Source organism: Triticum aestivum, chromosome 1D, assembly GCF_018294505.1.
Source record: "Triticum aestivum cultivar Chinese Spring chromosome 1D, IWGSC CS RefSeq v2.1, whole genome shotgun sequence".
Classification (NCBI taxonomy): Eukaryota; Viridiplantae; Streptophyta; class Magnoliopsida; order Poales; family Poaceae; genus Triticum; species Triticum aestivum.
Genome location: NC_057796.1, coordinates 131511213 through 131526613, shown reverse-complemented (window position 1 = coordinate 131526613; position 15401 = coordinate 131511213). Strand labels below are relative to the sequence as shown.

The 15401-nt window shown below is 44.3% G+C and overlaps 1 protein-coding gene and 1 long non-coding RNA gene across 2 annotated transcripts in view; one reads left to right on the top strand and one right to left on the bottom strand.

The window, feature by feature from the left end:
• Window positions 1–1901: 1901 nt before the first annotated feature.
• LOC123180743 (uncharacterized) lies at window positions 1902–3019 on the top strand. The gene is made up of 2 exons (XR_006491208.1): window positions 1902–2229; window positions 2355–3019. It is a non-coding gene; the product is annotated as an uncharacterized lncRNA (long non-coding RNA).
• A 1151-nt stretch (window positions 3020–4170) lies between these two features.
• The window catches only part of LOC123180742 (pentatricopeptide repeat-containing protein MRL1, chloroplastic), a 28555-nt gene continuing 17324 nt past the window's right edge, over window positions 4171–15401 (bottom strand). Inside the window, exons 7-19 of the mRNA XM_044592869.1 lie at window positions 11709–11837; window positions 11202–11393; window positions 10942–11106; window positions 10704–10844; window positions 10404–10503; window positions 9813–9921; window positions 9647–9738; window positions 9387–9477; window positions 8003–8234; window positions 7831–7923; window positions 5605–5653; window positions 4777–4870; window positions 4171–4556 (exon numbers count right to left, since the gene is read on the bottom strand). Of these exons, the coding sequence (XP_044448804.1) occupies window positions 4328–4556; window positions 4777–4870; window positions 5605–5653; window positions 7831–7923; window positions 8003–8234; window positions 9387–9477; window positions 9647–9738; window positions 9813–9921; window positions 10404–10503; window positions 10704–10844; window positions 10942–11106; window positions 11202–11393; window positions 11709–11837 (1716 nt within the window). The 3' untranslated portion in view covers window positions 4171–4327. The remainder of the gene's footprint in view (window positions 4557–4776; window positions 4871–5604; window positions 5654–7830; window positions 7924–8002; window positions 8235–9386; window positions 9478–9646; window positions 9739–9812; window positions 9922–10403; window positions 10504–10703; window positions 10845–10941; window positions 11107–11201; window positions 11394–11708; window positions 11838–15401) is intronic.

The following is a 15401-nucleotide window of genomic DNA, read 5'->3' as shown; positions in this document are numbered from 1 at the left end:
AGGTGAAGATTCAGTTTGTTCAATGTTGGAGCATGGATATGTTGGGATATCACAATATCTCTTATATTATTAATGCATCTATATAATTGGTAAAGGGTGGAAGGCTCGGCCTTATGCCTGGTGTTTTGTTCCACTCTTGCCGCCCTAGTTTCTGTCATACCGGTGTTATGTTCCTTGATTTTGCGTTCCTTACGCGGTTGGGTGATTTATGGGACCCCCTTGACAGTTCGCTTTGAATAAAACTCCTCCAGCAAGGCCCAACCTTGGTTTTACCATTTGCCTACCTAAGCCTTTTTCCCTTGGGTTCTGCAGACTCAAGGGTCATCTTTATTTTAACCCCCGGGCCAGTGCTCCTCTGAGTGTTGGTCCACACTAGAGCACCGTGCGGGACCATCCCTTGGCAACTTGGGTTACGTCGGTACCTGTACGCTTAGCTTATCCGGTGTGCCCTGAGAACGAGATATGTGCAGCTCCTATCGGGATTTGTCGGCACAGCGGGTGGTCTTGCTGGTCTTGTTTAACCATTGTCGAAATGTCTTGTAAACCGGGATTCCGAGACTGATCGGGTCTTCCCGGGAGAAGGTTTATCCTTCGTTGACCGTGAGAGCTTATAATGGGCTAAGTTGGGATACCCCTGCAGGGTATTATCTTTCGAAAGCCGTGCCCGCGGTTATGTGGCAGATGGGAATTTGTTAATGTCCGGTTGTAGAGAACTTGACACTCGACTTAACTAAAATGCATCAACCGCGTGTGTAGCCGTAATGGTTTCTTTTCGGCGGAGTCCGGGAAGTGAACACGGCTTTTGAGTTATGTTTGACGTAAGTAGGAGTTCAGGATCACTTCTTGATCATTGCTAGCTTCACGACCGTTCCGTTGCTTCTCTTCTCGCTCTTATTTGCGTATGTTAGCCACCATATATGCTTAGTGCTTGCTGCAGCTCAACTTCACTACCCTTTCCTTCCTATAAGCTTAAATAGTCTTGATCTCGCGGGTGTGAGATTGCTGAGTCCTCGTGACTCACCAGATCCTTCCAAAACAGTTGCAGGTGCCGATGATACCAGTGCAGGTGACGCAACTGAGCTCAAGTGGGAGCTCGATGAAGATCTTGTTTGTTGTGTTGTTTCGTTTCCTGTTGATCAGTAGTGGAGCCCAGTTAGGACGATCAGGGATCTAGCAGTTGGGTTATCTTCTTTTCTTTTGGCTTTGACCGTAGTCGGTCTATGTGTGTACTCTGATTGATGTATGATTTATTTATGTATTGTGTGAAGTGGCGACTGTAAGCCAACTCTTTATCCCATTCTTGTTCATTACATGGGATTGTGTGAAGATGACCCTTCTTGCGACAAACCACAATGCGGTTATGCCTCTAAGTCGTGCCTCGACACGTGGGAGATATAGCCGCATCGTGGGCGTTACAAGTGGCACACAATTAAATGAGGAAAGAGAGGGTATGGTATCATATCATGGTACCGTATATGATACTCCCCATTACAACCAGCCTGAGTAACATCACACATACCAAGAAAGATGAGTCTACAACCTAATAAATGAAGAGTCGCATAACACCCATATATATACTCCCTCTATTCCAAATTACTCGTCGTGGTTTTAGTTCAAATTTGAACTAAAACCACGACGAGTAATTTGGAACGGAGGAAGTAGTAACATAGAGTAGAGTAGTAACATATGCATGGGAAAATGCACTGGAGCACCTAGGTGCTCCACCCACCCACATCACCATCGTTCCCTTGCATATAGATTCGGATCACTTGGTTTAAATGCGCTGTATTTAGCTCTATATCCCTAAAATACCTGGAACAAAACTGCTCGTATTAGTACAAAGTTGAGTCATTTATTTTAAAACGGAGGGAGTACAAGCTAGACCTATCAGGAGGGGAGACGCTGGTCCACCAAGCCCCACCTGCTCTCTCATTTACCACGCCGTAGTCTTTGATATTTCCTCCTACCTCGCACTGTTCCTCTTCCTCAAAGGTCATTCCGTTCCCCATTTTTCTGCTCGTTCCCGATCTAAACCAGGCGATCTACTAGATCCGGCGACATGTGTGCCTCCTCCTCCTTCCAGTCACTCGCACCCTACTTCCAGGAGCAGGCTCCTCTTCCTCTCATCCGCTGCCCGTGGTGCAACAATGGCGACGTGCAGTGCACTGGTGGGTCTCCCAGACCGAGAAGAACCCCGACAAACATTTCTACAAGTGCGAGCATCACCATGTGAGTCCAGCCCTTTACCCATTCTATTCAATCGAAGCACCTCCTTGAATCCACCGCTTGAGGTTTGCATCCAGTTCTTTCCTATAACAAAACTACTTGTTCCTGTTGTTCATCCACGCACCAAGTCAAACCAGCTACAGCCTGGGCGCCCTCAGATGGATCCTCGTAATCGGCATCCTCCACCTAGCAGGGGTTCTCCATCTCTACCTCAAGAACTAATGACGCGCTATCGCCCACCGCTGAAGTTACCTTTAATTATTAGTTAAGTAATCAATCAAGTTTCCTGGAATTTTCTTTTCTCGTTTTTTCTCTGAGAAAGTTTCTTTCCTCGATTTTTCTGTCCAGGTTTCCTGGAACTTTTTTTGTACGATATCAGATTGTTCCAGCGAGCTCTTCTCCAAGCCATTTTCTTTCCTCGTTTTTTCTCTCTGGAAAGTTTCCTGATTTTTTTTGTATGAGATCAGATCTGTTTTCAAATCTGTTCTTTTTTTCAATGGGGACAAATCCGGGAAATTAGTAGGTTTTCCTGGACTGTGAATCACAATTTCCACCTTCTAAAATTTTGGGTGATTAATTAGTGCATTTTTATCAATGAAATTCCACGGAGTGCTTTTTCGAGTAGTTATATTGCCCGATTGTTGAGTTCGTTGATGGATCTATAATTGTAATTATATTTTTATGCATCATAGAACAATGTCATCAAGTATTATCACTGTCAATGTTGTAAATTTGTTGATGGATCTACTCCCTTGGAATGTATTTGCTGACAAACCATGTTATCTGAAATGTATGTGATGATGGTTGAAATGTATGTGATGATGGTTGAAATGTATGTGATGATGGTTAATCAGTGCATCAAGATTCATTGTCAAATTATTTTTGTGAATCATGTATGATGGGGCAGTGATATTTTTTTTTTTTTTTGCGCATGGATGAGTCTGAGTTGTTTCTAGGTAATAAAAATTAGGCAGTGGATTTTTCTTGCTAGCGCCGACTTAGCTGCTCTTGCCTGTACTTGTCAGTACTCATTCGAAGCGTTAACTCCCAGTTTAATTAGTAGGTAACTAACTACCCAGGAAGCATGATCGCTAATGTAAGCTTCTTTTTCTAATTTTCACTTCCTCACTGAACCTATATTGTCTGTAGTTAGTTGTTAAGTAGCTGTCGATGTATTGTCAGTTTTAAGATCAGGTCATAGCTAATTAACGATCCTGTAAGATTGCCCCCTAAAATGTACTCCCTCTGTAAACTAATATAAGAGTATTTAGATCACTATTTTAGTGATCTAAACGTTTTTATATTAGTTTACGGAGGGAGTACTATGTATGAGACCTGATGAATTTCTTAGGCTTAAATGTGAAAATGTGTTGCTGACGCAATGTACTGTCAGTTCTATCTTATTGACCCATGTAATCTTTGGTTTACAGAAGTGTGTTGTAGACCAAATACACCGTCAGTGCTGACCTCTCTTTTGTTTTCAAATTTTATAATCTTTATTTCTGCCTGCACCAATCTCTTCAGAATTTCACGTGGAAGTACATTGCAATATTCAATGCCATGGCATTGATTGATTGGAAACCAGGTCATCTTATTTCCAGCAGTCTCTGCTCCGTACATAGGTCAATAAATCCATGGGCCCGCTTTCCTGTATTACCTCCTTGTATGTCCAACGTATCTATCCCGATAAAATGATTCGATCATTTAATGGCTTGATCTGGGGAGAGTAACGGCTGCCTAAGATTTTCGTTGGGTGGAGCACCTAGGTGCCACAAATCCGCGTCTCATATGCATGTTACTAGTCTAAGTTACTCCCCACTGTGAGTAGTCTTAGTCCCACTCTCACCTGCAATGTGAGCCAACACTTTAATTTTCTGGCCCATGTACCAAGTCTTGTATAAACTTTGTTAGTCTTTGTATTTTTCATTCTGCCGCTCCGGGCTGTATCCGCAAGACTATGTAACTTTGTTGCTTAATTAATAAAGTGTCAACGTTCTCAAAAAAAATAAGAGCCAAGACCGGCCCTGCTATCTGCTGATTGTACAGTAATTGCCTTCTTGGCATACACAACAATCGGGACATAGGAAAGGTAAGACCTGCACTATAGAGAAAGGCTTCTGATATCACGCTGCTGATCAGCAATCCCTTTGGCTAACCGCGAGGGCAGTGGAAGCAACTCAACTGGAGCTCCTGTGGAGGGTGCGCTTGTAAATTTTGGGTTAAACCACCTTCTTAATGTGAGGCCGTTGATCCTCATCCTCCCGTGGGACTCCTCGCCTTGATATTTAATTCCTAATCTTCTCAGCAGGGAGCCAACTGCTTGGCCGACTCTGCATGTCACAACCCAAACTAGTCTCTTCAGGTTTATTGGATAATGTGCAAGGCACAAAAGAGAAATTCTATTTGACTCAGCAGATTATGATATTTGTAGATGTTAGCACAGTAGCTTTTCAAGCAAATGAAATCATCAGAGCTGAGACTAACTTAATTATTAGACGAAAATTTCTGATATACAGGACAAGTATTCAAGGAATTAAATGTGATTTTCACCTTCCAGCAAGTTTAAGTGTTTTCTCCCTTTCATCAAGATCAACTTGTTTCTTTTCGGTGGGTAATAGAATTGTAACATTTGGTAACCTTGCACCTGCATGTCATAACGTGTAATTAGAACTAAGGGAGCAAGATGTGAATTACACTATATATTTTTAAGTCTTCTTCTATTTGCACATGGAAATCACACTACTACTCCCTCCGTTCCTAAATATAAGTCTTTTTAGAGATTCCAACAAGTGACTACATACGGAGCAAAATGAGTGAATCTACACTCTAAAATATGTCTACATACATCCGTATGTTCTAGTCCATTTGAAATGTCTAAAAAGACTTATATTTGGGAACGGAGGGAGTATTTGGTAGTTACTTGGAGGGTTCCTCCTAGAACTAGAAACTGGTGATTAATACTACCTCCATCCGAAATTAGTTATCGCTGAAATGGATGTATCTAGACGTATTTCAGTGCTAGATACATCCGTTTGAGTGACAAGTAATTCCGGACGGGGCGAGTACAAAGTTTATCAATAAGTTGCAAGTTCCTTATAATTCCCTAGATAGATTTGATTCAGCACAAGTCATCTAAGCCGCAGCAACTCGGAACCAGACAAAAAGATTGGGATAAATTGGATTATGTCAGAATAAATATCTTAGTTTACCAATAATGTTGTGTAAAACAGTTTCAGATTCTACATATCTGCTTTGGCCGATTTAACAACAAATATTAGAAATATAATGTGTATTTATTATTCTTCAAACAGTTCTACAACAAATTTATTGTAGACAAAGTAAACTATTTTAGGCATCAAGGAATACTTTCGGATTCACCTGCAGCTAGTCGATGCTTCAAAGACTTCAATGTCGATAGAAGAGAAACCTGACAAAAGTGAACTATAAGTATGTACTATATATTATATAGGTAAAATATCTGGGGCACTTAGGTGCCTGGGCACCCGGAGCGCCGGCCGTTGGATCAATCCATGATCCATCCAATTCATATTGGGTTGTTGGTTTCTATAACCCGTTAGCAAGCCTCTCCAGGCAACAATTGGCAACCTTCCAAATTATTGTTGCATGTGCATGCTTCAATAATGTCTAGGTGGCTGAATGACATGACACCAGCTAGATCGCTCCCAGCTTCTTCGAGATGCTGCGGCGCAAAAGCATCTCGGTTGCCTGGGTGCTTCAGGGTAGTAGGCAGGTTCATCCACTCGGGAGCATTTGCACGGCTCAGCAGGTTCACGAGTTTATCCATCTTTGGATGTTGACTCGGGAAGTCGGGATATACCCCTTTCACCTGAGGGTAAGGACGTGGTCACGTGGCAGTGGACAGAGGATGACACATACACGGCTAGCTCCGCATATGCCATCCAGTTTCAGGGCTCGTTTTCTCCGGTCCCAATATGTTTGGATGCCATCTTGAAGGCTGTCGGAGAATAAATGCAGGTTCTTTCTGTGGCTTCTCACCAGGAGGCGAATTCTCTTCATGGGCAGGCTGCCGGCGAGAGGTTGGCTTAGTCAAGAAAACCACTGTGCCAAGAGCCTCCCCTCCCTCCCCCCTCTCTTTCTCACCGTATACTCTCTCCCTCTCAAATAGAATGCGCAGAGCTCCTACCATATACTACTTCCATCCGGAATTAGATGACGCTCAAACGGATGTATCTAGACGTATTTCAGTGCTAGATACATCCGTTTGAGTGTCAACTAATTCCAGACGGAGGAAGTATAAAAAAAGGTTGTATTACATGTCACAATAATCCACCGCTTGTCGATTGCGCCTTCGACAAGCGATATGCGTCCAGAAGAACATATTGCTTAGTTTCCATCGTTTACTTGCTGAGACGTAATGTAATATGTAGAATGTATGAATATGAACTATGCATGATGCATTGGCTGACATCACGGCCATCTTTTTCCTGGCTATCTATAAGAATATTAACATATACTTCTCTCTGATACAGCAATTAAAAGTGCTTATATAGTTATATATACTCCTTACTAGCTTCGATTAGAAGTACATATACTCCCTATTTAATATCACAATTCAAAGTATATATACTTCATAAGCGTACTGCTATACACCGTACTAGTACCTTTTATAAGGATAGTACTACCTCTGTCCGGAGTTGGTTGTCGCTAAAATGGATGTATCTAGACATATTTCAGTGCTAGATACATCTGTTTGAGCGACAAGTAATTCCGGACAGAGGGAGTAGTATACTCCATATTGGTGAGCTACATGCAAACATCCATAGATCGATGATTGCTAACCCCCCTATGATGCATGTATGACATCACATATGCAGCACATACGTACTCCCTCCGTCCGAAAAAGCTTGTCCCTCAAATGAATGTATCTAGCATCAAGTTAGTGCTAGATACATACATTTGAGGGACAAGCTTGGGGCAAACTTTTTCGGACGGAGGGAGTATATATTTATATTTGTCATATAAACATACTCATGCATATGACGTTATCCATAATGTTTGCAAAAATCTCCATCCCAGAAATATCTGTATATTCTACATACTCTAGTGCCTAGAAAAAAGGATTATACTATGCTTCCGAAATCAACTACGTACGTACGATGCACTTAATATTTATGGTTGTTTCTACCACAAGCACTAAGTAGTAAGTATGTACACATAATCTCAGCGCTAAAATTATACACGCACACCACAGCTCAATATTTCAAAGGTTGGGTGTTGAATCGAACAGGTGTAACACTGGCCTAATAATATATAAAGGCACCCTGGGGTAGCCAAAGTAAACTAGACAAAACTAGTAAGCTAGACACAAGATCATGAAGGGGATGGTCCGAGTGTCCATGGTAGGGGGACTGGACCGGCCGTGGTGGGATGGTCGAGATGCGTCTAATTGTTGTAGATTTAGCACATGCGTCTATTGTCCTGGGGATGTAAAAATTAATCGTTGAACCTCGTTATCAAAGATTGCTTCTCCGTCTACTTTCCACAATGGCCTAATTGCATAAATTCAAACAAGAGTGCTAAAGTAGTTTTCATGAAAGTAACATGTAATAAGAAAAAAGAAACCTCGGCTGTGTAGATGTTTGACTTTCTTGCATCAATGACAATTTGACTATATTTTGTAGAAGTGCTTGCAACTGCTCCTAACAAGCCACCTTCCTGTGACAATAAATGCTGCTTTAATACCTAAAGAATACTGAAATGGAATCATGGTTTCATAGAAAGATAGCATCTCTACCTCCAGTACTGAAAAAGCACGGATATCATATTCACCGAATCCTTCCAACAGTGAATTTGTATTGGGGTGATGTGGCATATCACAACTTATTCCCATATTATCAATGAAAGTGGTTTTCAATGAACTGTCATGAGGAAACCTCAAACAACCCAGCACTTGAGATAAAACATCGCTTGAGGGTAGCAGACCAGCGGTGATTGCCTGACGGAAAACCATAATTGCTGAGGATGTCCTACAAAGGAATCAACAAATATAAGCTTCTGACAAAGAAAACTACAGAACTGATTATATATATGGTACCAGTAATAATTGAAGTTTATATCTATTGATTCCATATTAGAACCCAATTGTACTCCATAGCATGATGCCTCTTTCCTGATTGGATATGGATTCAAGCCGTAGATTGTCCTCTATGTTCCCTCCATACCATAGCATGCATAGGCCTAACCAGTAGTAGAACAGCAGTCCAGTGACTGAGACTCGGCGGCAACCCATATTTCTCCGTGTTCCTCTCCAGTATCTTGTCAGTGGAGCAGAACTCCATGCTCGCAAACAGTTTCCCACATGCGGGGAAATATCTAGGGTGATAGTACGAGGGGACAATATAGCTTGGATGCGAGCTGGAGGTTAGCTATGGGATAGAGCAGACAATGAGCAGTTTGCTCAGATCAGGGACCTAAAAAAATTCGATCGGGAGCACGAGTTGCAGGTGCAGAAAAAATATCATAGGGCGGTAATACCATGTTAGGGAATAAGCAACTTGTTTTTCCAGGTGGCCTGATATAAACACATGTACAGGTGTGGACTATATGCAGAAAACCCCTTATACAGCTGGATATTACACAGAAAATATATACAACTCTAACAAATATGAACGAGGCTTTGATAAAGATTAGGGTAAACAGTGTGCCCTTAGGATCCCACACCGCTCATTTATAATGTCAACCACCAAGATTACAAGTTTAGAACTGTACCAACTCTGACTCCTTCTAAACAACAAACCAGACACTTAATGGGCTCGGGTAATACTAGTACCACTAACCAATAATAACTTCTCAACGCTTTACCTCATGGGTAAAGGTAGGAGATCAATATACTCAAACTAAAGCATGACTAACAAATTAATCTAAGATGTACCTTGCAATTCAGTTCACGTTTTAAAAAAATGCAGTCTTTCCTAGTAGTGGATTCCTATGGTAAAGCTTGCATCTATAAGATCTGAATGTATTGCTAAGTTGCAATTTTACGTGTATCTGTAAACATGAGCTATAGAATACTACTTAATAAAAATGAATTGACTAAAGTTACAACATAAACTACATATTAACAAAGAATCTTGGCATGCAAATTTATTTGAATTTATAGAGTCCAGCAATGCGTGTACCATTTATTGTCAATCTGTGGCTTCCCTTGGTTGAATCTGACAATGATGTTGCCAAGTGAAAGATCATAGGAAAACATTTGTAGACATAAACCTGAAGAAAAAGGTATTCCATTATGAACGATTGCCACCAAAAGGAAAAAACAGTACACAGATGAAAAATAACTGCTAGCAGCAGTAGACACAAGAAAGGTAAAAACAGGTCAGTTCAGCACAAAATGAAAATTCCAGTTCTTCCATACAGTACCAACCAACAAACTTACCAGTAAGACAACCGACAATGGTGGGATTGAGGCCAATACCATCTACTTTTAGTTGCTCAAATAAATCAAGAGCTAGTTGTGCTTCACCATTTCTGCAGGTCAACTGTTAGTATCTCAAGAATATCATGAGAATAGTCTGAAACGACCAGTGCTTGCTATACTTTACCTTTCGCAAGCCACACATAAGACCGAATAGGTTATCTCATTTGGACGGACACGTAGTTCCTTTATCTCATTAAGGACCTCCGCAGCTTTTAAAACTTGATCGCCGTCACCTGCAATTTCATCATGTAGTTAATTAAAGCCTGAAATCATTGTTCTTTCCAAGTTCAAAGATAGGAGTAACAAAATAAGAAGTTGGGGGAAATGAAATACATGCGTGTTCAAGGAAAGAATTGCATGAAGACCTATATTTGAAGTATAATACATTAGGTCCCTTAATTCGAAAATTAACTTGGCAGGTTTGCAAACTCATTGTGGAGTGCCACTAGCATGCCTAAATTTTCAAATTGAATCATTTAAGAAATTCTGATTCAGCTAAACTTGTGAATTGATCTTGTCACAGTTGACATATAACACTTAAATAAGATAGTGTATGTGACAGTTGACATATTTGGGACCATACCAAGTTCACATTCAAGTTTAGTGGTAACAAGCTGCTACAAGTGTAGGGTCATCTGGTGCAACTTTCTCTTTAAGAAAATAATAGGTAGTAAGTGAACAAATATTTTGCATTTCCTTCTAAGAGTACACATACAGAGGGAAGTAATTAAAGCATTCATCATCGGGACTGTTGGAATTAATTTGATAGCCTTGATCTCCTCAAATAGCTGCAGTGCCTTTTTCCAGTCCTTGGCCTGATACAATGGCGATCAGATCAGGATGAGCAAAAGAAAAACTCTGATAATAGAAATGGTTTCAGATCAAAAGTACATGGATGCAAGCTGAATACAGAGCTAAGTATGTTATGTACAACTTCTAGGACTACTATAGACACAAAAGTCAAAAGTCAATCCTTTAGGTAATTTTCCATCGAACAATTTGCCAAAGAACTTACATTGCAGCAAGCGCCCATACAGGAACTGTATGCCATGATTCCAACATGAAATCCCTTTGCTCTTACATCTTTGATTATTTCAAAAGCAGCATCAGCCCTCCTAGCGTGGCCGGCTACATCAACTAGAGCACTCAGAAACATCTGTAGTACATGGCATTAAGCAAAGAGAAAAGTCAAATAGGCTGTAGGGGGGGGAGCACATTACATATCCCTTAATGTTTCCACTAAACATTAACACCTCATCAGGTTGAACTCCGATCTTGTTCATATCTTCATAGATCTTCAATGCAAACCCTAAATCGCCAGTCAAGCTACAGCTTCTCAGTGCAATTGTGTAAACTTCTGGAGTACCTTTTATACTGTACTCCTGAAGCATTTTGTAAACCTCACGAGCTCGATCAGCCTACACAACAGAATGTTTCCAGAACTTGATTTTCAATATAGGAAGCATATTTTCTGCTTTGCATTTCTGAAAAGAAATTAGTCTGTAAAAAACACCTGGCCAGCCTGAATACATGTCTTCATGAGTGCTCCAACTGTGACATGATCAGGAAGAATTGGCTTGCATCCTTTCGATTCTGAGGATTCTGCTGTCATTTCTGATAAAACATCAAAAGCTCGAGCAACAGCTCCAGATTCACCACATGCACTGATCAAAGCATTGAAGACAACTCGATCTGGCTTCACCTTCTACTGCAAGTACGACCGAGTAAGTTCATCAAGCATGAAGATGCTTGCAGAGGCTTATTAATTGAACAATTTCTTCACATCTACAGCACAACGACTCGAAAAAAAAACATCTACAGCACAAGTGAAATGAAGCACATCTAGCATAAAAATTCCTAAGTGAGCCACTTGGTTAGGAGAGTGAACCCAGCCACCCAGGTTCAAGTCCTCACAGATGGGAGTTCGGGCTCTTATTATTTCAAAAAAAAAAACTGTATGGGCCTCCCTTACCACTTCCCTTCAAGAAAACATAAAAATTCATGAGATAGAACAATTCACCTTTGAACTCATGATCCCGTAAGCACCAAATGCTTTTGCTACTTGCCCAGCTTTAGCACAGCCATCAATTAGTGCACCGTATGTGTTAACATTTGGCTCTATTCCAGCACTAACCATCTCATGGAAGACCTAAAATATAAGTGCAGAAGAAGGGATAACATGAGGTACAGTATCAAGATATAAATGGAACCCCCACATATGAATTTGTTTTTTGTTATGAGCGAAAACTGTAGGGGAGGCCCCGACAGTAAAATTTCATGAAAATAGAGAATATTTACGAGGATGTATACACGGCAAGAAAATAACAGAGAGAGGCTCCCACCTCCCAGTGCTACATGCTACATTGAACAAGAGAGGCCAGAAGAAAAGCTTAAACCCGAGGGTTGTTGGATGGGCCCCTCTCCTCTCACCCCTCCAGCCCCAGCCCCCGCCCCATCGCCGGCGCCCTCCTGCCCGGCCCCTGCCATGGCCAAGCGCCCCCCCCCCCTCCCCCCGGCCCCCCCACGCACACACAGCTCATCAGCTCCGACGTCCATCATTGGTGCAACAACCCACCCCCCTCATGACTCAGACAAGCCACCACCAGCAACCTCCAACACCGCAACAACAGATAGTTGAAGGAGAAGGAGCGGACGAGGAGATGCCGGCAAACTCTAAGAAGAAGGCCTCTGAAGCCCCTGGAACTTCCAGCCCGAAGCAACACCAGAACATGCAAACTCTCTGGATAGTCCGGAACCTCCCCGGAACTTTGGGCCTGCCATGGAACTTCCGGCCTCGATGACCCCAAGGCGTGCCAACTCTCTGGATAGCCCGGAACTTCCGGCCTACCTATGCGCAGTGAGTAGGACCACGACCCATGTACCCCTTCCACCAACCTAGACTATAAATACTCGTCTTCTACGTCCGTTTTAGGGTTAGCAAAGCATAGATGAAGAACTAGAGAGAGCTTTGCTCATATCTACCTCTCTCCTTTGGAGAAGAATCCCTAGTGGATCATCAAGACCTCCTCTTGTGGAGAAGAATCCCCATCGTAGGATTGTCAAACCCTCATCTCGTCTTGGATTTGAGATGAACCATACTCTTGTTCCAAATTCCCTTTGTTGATTTGTACTCTTGTAGATCTTGTGTGATTGTTGATCTAGTGGATGTGTGATTTGGACTTGTCTGAGAGTATTCCTCGTGTGATTTGTGTGCTCCTATTGAGTCCCCCTCCAAGTTGTGAAAGATTAGGCCATCTAGGGTCCCTACCCTACATCATACCCCCTATGTATCTCCTTCTCCGCATCCAAAATACGACTGGACTCTGCCCCCATCGCTGCTCTTCTTCAAGCTTCATGCAGCGGTAAAGCTCATGACTTCTATGTTGCCCAGCTAAATGAGCTAGCCTTCCATTTCCACGCCGTCCTGGCCGAGTTTCTCCTCCAATAGGAAGAAATACACCACCGAAACTTCTACTCCTTCCAGCCAATCCCCACCACCGCCGAGCCGAGCCAACCACTCAACAGCCACACTCCTCCCAAACGCTATCTCAGCTATTGCAGATCCATCATGATCTAGGAGGAGGATTTATCCAACGCATCGCTTGACTTGCTACACGACCAGTGTTGGCACTGCCCCGTTCATCCCGTCGGCGGCCCCATTTGTCCGGCATTTGGGGTCGGTTGATGGTGTTCCACCGCCTCTTGGATTGACAGCTGTGACCGCCGCCGCCTCCCGTGCGAGTGGTTCAGGTCGTCAAGGTCCCGGTGGCAATAGACATCCTCGCTACATACCGCAGCACCACCACGATAGGGACCACCGTGAGAATGGGTTTCACACTGGCGGTAGAGTTCACAACGGTCATGACTAGGCCTCCGGCAACGGGGACATGCTGTGGGACCTCACCCGGTCTTCGAGCCGACCGGATGGCAATTTTGGTGGGCACAGTCAACGCCCATCTCCATCGCTGCCTCTCACGTCACACTCCCCTCTACCCGGGACCCCGCCTCTAACGCCGATGTTCAGGCACATGAAGCTGATGCGGCCAACCGTCTAGTTGTCACTGACACTGGCTTTCAGCAGGCAGTTGTGACTAGGCGCAGCGAGTTGCACACAAACCTGGACGTGGCTATCGTGCCTCTCCGGGAGGAATCCTCCACCATGCGAGAATGGATGTGTCAGGTGGCTGCTTTCATGGAGCGCACACAAGCTCTAGTCGCCGAGCTCGGCCTCTTCACACCGGCGTCACACATGGCAAGCTCGCCGCTGTCCGCAAAACTTGCACCCTCTCTGGTCTCGGCTGATGCTGACTCTTAGTGGGCCCCCAGCTTCCGCCTCTGTTGTTGGGCCGGACCTGCGCTTGGGCCTGCTGCCGCACCACCAGCCTCTCTTGGAGCCCATGGGCCATTTGGAGATGCTTAGATAGCCCATCAGGAATGAAGCCCCATGTAGGTGAAAGGAAAGTAGGCAATTTTAGGGCAAATCGACGGATCCCTACTCCAACACTTTTAGGCCTCCAATGCAGACCTCTACTTTGGGTCAGATGCGTCTGGACGTCCGCTCCAAGGCCGTCTCCAAATCAAGGGGCAAAGTAGGGACTCTGACAGCCTGGACCCACCCACTTTGACCGCGGACAACCGCATCGCCACCCAATGGGATTTACCGAAAAAGGCTTTCGCCCCGCTTTATAAATAAAGCAACCACCAAGCACAAAGTACCGAGGTAACAACAGAACACACCACACACCAACACACAACGCCACCGCAAGTCAGGTCCAACACTCACACGCACAAACAGACACAAACAGCCCCAAGTTCCGCTGTGGGCACAGCACAACAAGCCAACACAAATGCACGACGAAACAACCCAAGACGGCGGTGGCGGGGGCGACGACATGACGATCTAATCTGGTTCCGAAGGTGGTGGGGGAAGCGGTGGCGCCAACCGAAGAGCCATCGCGCGGAGCTGGGTGATGATGGAGGTGATGGCGTCTCTCTCCCTGGGACGGCTAAGCGGCCGCCAAAGCTGCAAGTAGCCAGACCATTTGAACAAAGCGTCAGTAGCACGACGGAGAGGGATATGCTGAATCACAAGTTTATTCCTAACAGTCCACAGCGTCCAGGCCAGGACCCCAATGGTCAGCCACCTAGTGTGGCGCAACGCGGGTGGGATCGCCTGGAGTTCGGCAAAGAGAGCGGGGAAGTTGTTATGGTCCCAGTTTCCACCCACAATCTCGCGGAAACAGCTCCAAAGGAACTGCGCGGACACGCAGGTGAAGAAGATATGGTTCGAATCTTCTTCAGGCCCACAGAGCGGGCAGCGCCCATCCCCAGGGCCATTGCGTTTCAAAACCTCAACGCCAGACGGGAGGCGGCCGCGAATCCATTGCCACAAGAAGATCCTAATTTTCAGGGGGGGGCGGATCTCCCAAATGGAGGAGAGCGCCTCATGGCCAAGCGATGGGGCGATGGCCTGGTATAGAGATTTGGTGGAGAATTGCCCAGAAGGCTCTATCCGCCATCTGGCGCGGTCATCGTCCGTCGAGAGATCAGGCTCGTGGAGTGCAATACAGTCGAGCAGCTCCTGCCAGTCCGCGTTCTCAGCCGGGCCAAAAGGTCTCCGGAACGCTAGTTGCCCTAAGTCAATAAGGGCGGCGGCCACGGAGATCTGTGGTGCAACCGCGATGGAGAAAAGGTCCGGAAAGCGGGCCGCAAG